Here is a 6,664-nt window from a genome sequence, read left to right as displayed (position 1 = left end):
TTCCTGGACATTCTAATCTTCGTGACAACGAAATGGCCGATTTTTGTGCCAAGGAAGCGGCATTGAACAATTCAGTTTCAATCAATCACAATATCCCTATTTCTGTTTCTGAAGCCTGTACTATTCTTTCAACATATATCTGGAATTTCAGACAGAGACAGTTCTTAGAAAACTCAAAAAAGAAGCTCTGGTGGGATAATTTTGGAGATAATGATATTAATGAAATTTGGTAACTTGATTTGTTAATTTTTTTTTTTTTTTTTTTAAATCATACCTTCCCTCAAATCAGAATTTCCTTGTGTTGCTTAGTTAATATTTTATTCAAATGGTTGCGAAAATGTCAGTACAACAAACAGTTAATCTGACAATAAATGGTTTCAGTCAGTCAGTCAGATTATCATCATTGACGCCGCGCCGCGGCACACATATGCATTCACACAGACATGTAATGTTTTACTGACATGTATGACCGTATTGTTTATTCACCTCGCATTATAGGCAGTCATACTCCGTTTTCGGGGGTGTGCATGCTGTTCCAGTTCATTCCTTGACAAGCATATTCCTACCCATCTTGAAGTTAACCTCTACACCATACACGAGGAAGAAAACCTGGCACATGACACACACACACACACACACACACACATACACGGCACTGGCACACACACACACACATATACACACACACAGAGGGAGGGAGAGATATTTTCACAGACAGACAAGAGACCAAGGCAGAAAAAAGCGAACGTGCATGATTGAGAGAGACGACAGAGAGAGACTCCTCTGTGTGTGTGTGTGTGTGTGTGTGTGTACATGCATACATACACTTTTAAAAAAAACCTTTTAAACGGATTGTTCTATTGTTAACGTTGGGGTGCCCTGATTTTTTCTCTTTTTTTCTTTTTCTTTTTCCCAACGGGGTGGCGGGGTGGGGGGGAGAGGCAGGGCTTTCATTAGCATTATCTACCTTGATCATCAAAGTTGGATAACTCTGATTTGCTATTGCATTTCATTGCATAGTCCACGCACGTGTGTGTTGATCGTTTGTCTTTTGTTTCAGCAGAAAGTAGCTTTCGTTCTCGTGAGTATACATTTGTACTTATAACACAGACCTTTGGCTTTTATGAATATGTTGTTTAGCAACAGCCACATAATTGCTGGCAAAATTCGTTGATGAACGTGTAACACCACCAACGTGGAGTGCCTCAGTTTCAGTTTCTTCTTTTAGAAGCTTTGAACTAATTAAATTGAACAACCAGGCCATGATTGACATGTCGGAGATTGTACTCGCCCCAGTTTGGCAGAGAAGAAGCTATAAATAGTGCTAGATTATGATTCAGCGCAGAACCCAGTACAGGAAATTCTCATTCGTTCCAAATACCACCAGGAACTGAAATGAGTTGCCAGAAACAGCTGTGGCAGCTGGTACCCATGACACATTCAAGTCAAGGGTGCAAACTGTTAAACTTCACAATAGCTAGTTCGATTAGGGTTAGTAGGAAAAAGCTCCCCACCGTTCAATCCCATTCTCTTCAGTAATCAAGAATACTACTTTTATTTTTGCTTGTTCTTGGGGCTTGGCTCATCCTATGATGGCCGGGATCGCCCAGCTCCTGAGTGGGCAAAAATCTAAAAGTTGTACTAGTCTACCGCAGAACCCACATAGAGTAGCTTTCTCATAATTACAGTCTTCTTTTCATAATCATAATCTTCTTTTATCTTTGTCTTGTACTTTCTATCAAGGCATTTCTACCTTCAAGAAAATAGAAAAACCTATGGTGAACGCTCTTTCCTCCTAGCTGCTCCTCATATCTAGAAGTAGAACAAACTTCTGCATGTATCATATCCATTTGTATGAATTAGTCTCTACCTTTAGCTCACCACTAAGAATTCATCTTTCCAAAACCTACCTCAGTATCTGTAACTAGTGTAAGCACCTTTGGGTGCCTACTTCTAGAGCACTACCCAATGCCTGCCAACTTACTTTGCATGTGTGAGGAATGAAAGAAGGTTGGAGGGGAAGGGGGGTTAGGAGAGTGGTGGAGGGAGAGGAGGAGGGAGACAAAGAGTGGTCATGAGTGGTTCATGTGATATGTAACCTTTTCTTTCATGTAAAGGGCCCAGAGCTTTTAAAGTAAAAGGGTGCTATACAATTGCAAATGTTCATTATTATCATTATGAGTCTGTTTGCTAGTCGCTCTTCTTCTGAATGTTTCTTGCATTGTTGTACATATAGGGCAGCATTTTATGTTGATGGTTCGCATCCTTAGTGGTAATGCTGTACACAGGCCTCAGATATCATCCTCAATGGAATGGCTTTAGTGTAAAACAAATGATGATTCTGTTGTTTGATTTACAAACGTTGCATTGTAGATAGTATAGTGATATGGAAATTATAATTATAACAACGCTTGAATTATTCAAATTTTGTTTCTAGGGTCCAGGGTTCAATCCCGGAATATGCTCCTGGTGGATTATATTTTATTATGGGTGGAAATATGTTTTTCTTATTTTTGATTTTTCTGACTTCCCTGGCCAGCATATGTGCAGAACTGCCAGTCAGCAGTGTTTTAACCCCTAGGCTGCCTATATGACGAGATAACTCGTCATCGCAAGCATGTATGCTTCACTGCCACAATGACGAGATAACTCGTCATCGAAATATTCTGACTTTTCCCTGCTTTGCATTCAGTTCGTTGACAAAAATGCTGGTAGCTTTAGCTTGGGGAATCTTTCTAAATCCTATTCATAGCTAGAAACACCATCAACATCATGAGGCAGTCCTTTATTTGAACGTTTTGGTTGGGTTACTGACCGCAGTGTTTGCCTTACTCCTCTCCTCGCTCGCTCAACAAAATGTCGGACTGACGCCGTGCTTAAGACATGCGATCGTGGCAAACTAAATCAACCAAGATTGCTTTCTTTAGTTGATGCTCAGAAAGAACTGAAGCATAAATTCGAAGGAGACAGTGATGAACATGTACAGGACGATTTGATAGAAAATAAAGGGAACAATCAAGAAAGTGGCCAAGAGAAAATAAAGGGAGCAATCAAGAAAGTGGCCAAGATACGACTATTACTCAGATTATCACTGAGTGATGCTGGCTGTACAAACCTTAGCAGATGACAGAAAGTGACTGAATTATTAGCAGGACAGTGTGAGCGATTTTTTTGGCACTCAGCCAACGCTGGTTACTTTTGCTGGATAAAGTGACTGTGTGAGTGGGGTGAAGAGGAGGGGCTAGAGACTGAGGGGGTGTGGCCTCATATCCACATTATCACTTGGAGAAGTCACAATGCATCGTGTATCTATTTCTTTAAAAAAATTTTTTCATTGTGGTTGTTCTAGTATGATTTTTGTGTGTGCAGATATCCATTTGTCCAGAAAATATGATATTATTTTTAGTTCAAATTACCTAATGTTTGTAATGAACAAGTTGAAAATGTGACTAAAAACAAAACACTGATTTCAAAACAACAGCATGTCATTAAAAATATATAAAATGGGAGAACATCATGTGTTTTGTGTTCTTTATTCTTTTACCTTTCAGAAAATATATACTTTTATGGGTCTTTCTCCAATAACAAAGAGCACAGAAATTTTTGAAAATTTATACCCGTTATCTGTGAAAAAACCCTGGCAAATAGATTTCACTTAAATCTTATTTTCCTGGCAGCGAAAGGGTTAATGAATGAGCTTATCCCCTTTGTGATATGCATGCACAAAATCAAAATGTAATTAAAGAGTCAGTGATTGATATCACTCAGCATTTGGTGGGTTGTGACAAATGGAAACAAGAACATACCCAGCATGCATACCCCATAAGGTTGGGGTAGAAATGGTCCTACGAATAGATTAAAGCCCACTTATGATACAGCCTGTATATACATGCAGAAAGAAATATATATTTTTAGATTTGATTCATAATAATATAATTCTGTTTTTATTTCTGGTTTTGTACTTTTCACTGAATGATTACTATTCATTTACAGCTAGATCTGTGACTGACTGACTGGAGAAAAGAAAGGGACCCCTCCACTCACCATGTCTGCACAAGATGCTGCCGGCAATGGTAACGGTGATGTGCAGACAGATGAGCTGCCGAAAGCCGTGTCTAAGCCACAGAAAGTGGTGAAGAAAGCAGGAATATCAGACATTAAACAAGAGTAAGAGGACTGTCATTTTCAAGTTTGAAATAAAGTGCTGTTAGAAAATCAATGTTTTCCTTTGTTGTTTACTTTAGTTTCAAGTGATGTTACTCTAATGAAATATGTAAAAACATATCAAAATATGAAATAAATAAACTTTTTCTTCATTAAAGCATTTTTTACTTGACATGTCTAAATTACTTATTTTGTAATCAATTGTAAGGTCTGTTGTATCAGCTGATTTAAGTTTATAATATAAGATTTAAAATGTAGGCAGGTATTTGAATAGCCATGTTTTTTTCTTATTCAGTAACAGTGTTTTTTGTTGTTAATGTTTTTTGCCAAGATTCTTGAAGAAGGTTGTTCGCTTGTTTCATTTTAATGGGGCAGTTTTCATTAATGTCACCTTAATTTACAACAGGTGTCTCAGGAAAACAAAATGTTGATTTTTATATCCCTATGTTCCCGTGTTCAGCTTATATGCAGATGATAAATCAGGAACAAAGAAAAATGATTAGCTGAAAACCATTTGTCCCAGAGAAGGAAAGAACATTGAAATGAAGAAAGAAAAAGAGGGGAAGAAAAGAAAAAAACAAAATTCCTTCACAACAGCAAAAACAAAAAACAAAAACAAAACAACAACAACAAACAAAAAACAAAGAAAAGAAAACAAAAACAAAAAGGACAAAACAAAAAACAAACAAACAAAAAATACCTACTTGTTCACTTTAAACATTTGTGTTATTTTGTATTTTCTGTTGAGATTTCATTCTCTGGCCTGTTTTGTGTTCCTTTGTGTTTCATTGTCTGGCCTGTTTTTAAATTTTTTTTATTATTTATTATTATTATTTTTTTATTCATTCAGGTTTAAATGTCTGGCCTGTTTTGTGTTCTTGTCTTCATTCAGTTTTCATAGTCTGGCCTATTTTATGTTAAGTCATTGTCTCGGCTGTTTTTTGTTCATTCAGGTTTTATTGTCTGCGGTATTCTGTGTTTTGTGTTCCTCCAGGTTTCATTGTTTTTGCTGTTTTGCATTCATTCAGGTTTCTGTTACTGAACTATGTGCCTCGACTTCATGAGGAGTATCTGTCATCCGCCAGCAAGAGCAAAATATCACAGTCAGAACCACCACCCAAGGGTGAAGGTGAGTCTGGCCTGAAGAGAAAGCAGGAACCAGAAGAAGAGGGCACAGAAGTAAAGTCAGCTCACAGCGAAAACGACAAGAATCCCAGCAAAAAGATCAAGCTGAAAGGGCGCAACAAGCATCGGCCCAACACCTTCAGAACAGATGATTCCAAAAAGATGTGCCCAGCCATCCTGGGTGAAAGAGAATGTCAGTTTGGCGAAAAATGTAAATTTTGCCATGACGTCGCTGTCTATGTAAAAAACAAACCAGAAGACATCGGGGAGGAGTGCCACAACTTTAAGACTTTCGGCAAGTGCCCTTACGGGTTTGCCTGCCGCTTTTCGAAGCACCACATAACGTCTGACTACAAGAACATCACAGACCAAGAACTGTTTGAGAAGATGGCCTCACAACCCCAAGTACAGAACACCTTGACCAAAGACTTGCAGCATCTGCTGTGGAAAAAGAAGTACGATTTCTCCAAGGCCAATAAGATTGTGGACAGTTACTATGATGACCTGCGCAAGAATCAGGCCGGTGAGCAGCCTTCAGGCAAATCGGCAGCATCTGTCAGTGTTGGTGATGATGATGGCAGAGAGAACTCCAAACCTGTGGGCTGTGTCACTGATGAGGAGGAAATCCGTTTGAAACCAAGAGAGAAAAAGCTTGTGAGTGGACATGTGTGTGTGTGTGTGTGTGTGTGTGTGTGTGTGAGTGGACATGTGTGTGTGTGTGTGTGTGTGTGTGTGTGTGTGTGTGTGTGTGTGTGTGTGTGAGTGGACATGTGTGTGTGTGTGTGTGTGTGTGTGTGTGTGTGTGTGTGTGTGTATGCATTCATACATGAATATGCATAATATGTGCATGTATACATGTATACATGCTTGTTCTTAACATTTCTGAACATTTGATACTTTTTATTATATATGTATAGAAGACACTTATGCTTCAGTTCATGTTGTGTATATACATATATATATGTATATATATTTGTATGCATGTAATCAACCATAGTTTAATTTTTTGGGGCTGTTTTTCCTGTATCACTTTTTATCAGGTTTTTTTTTCTTTTTTTGTGTGTGTGTGTGTATAGGAAAATTAGGATTGGACTGTATTTTCAGTCTGTGTGTACGTGTGTGCACGCGCGTGTGTTCTTACATGCATGCGTGTGTGTGTGCATACATGTGTGTGTGTGTGTGTGAAGATGTTATTGTACTTAGCTGTGGATACAATTTTGTCTCATCCCTTTGCTTCAGAGCTGTGCATATGTGTGAAAGTAGGATGTGAGAGCACCTTGATTTGTTTCTGCACAATATTTAGTGCTGTGTAAATTTACATTTATTACTAAAGTCCATCTACAAGCATGAAGGTGTGTGAATTACCACATCCCCA

At 38.4% G+C, this 6,664-nt stretch overlaps 1 protein-coding gene across 1 annotated transcript in view; it reads left to right on the top strand.

Annotated features, from left to right (window-relative positions):
* The first annotated feature begins 979 nt into the window (after positions 1-979).
* Positions 980-6,664, top strand: part of LOC143301838 (tRNA-dihydrouridine(47) synthase [NAD(P)(+)]-like) — a 25,796-nt gene continuing 20,111 nt past the window's right edge. Inside the window, exons 1-3 of the mRNA XM_076616259.1 lie at positions 980-1,081; positions 3,994-4,167; positions 5,193-5,943. Of these exons, the coding sequence (XP_076472374.1) occupies positions 4,046-4,167; positions 5,193-5,943 (873 nt within the window). The 5' untranslated portion in view covers positions 980-1,081; positions 3,994-4,045. The remainder of the gene's footprint in view (positions 1,082-3,993; positions 4,168-5,192; positions 5,944-6,664) is intronic.

The sequence above is a fragment of the Babylonia areolata genome, chromosome 2 (genome assembly GCF_041734735.1).
Source record: "Babylonia areolata isolate BAREFJ2019XMU chromosome 2, ASM4173473v1, whole genome shotgun sequence".
Taxonomy (NCBI): Eukaryota; Metazoa; Mollusca; class Gastropoda; order Neogastropoda; family Buccinidae; genus Babylonia; species Babylonia areolata.
The sequence above is the reverse complement of the archived record's forward strand: the minus strand, read 5'-3'. Positions and strand labels throughout refer to the sequence as shown.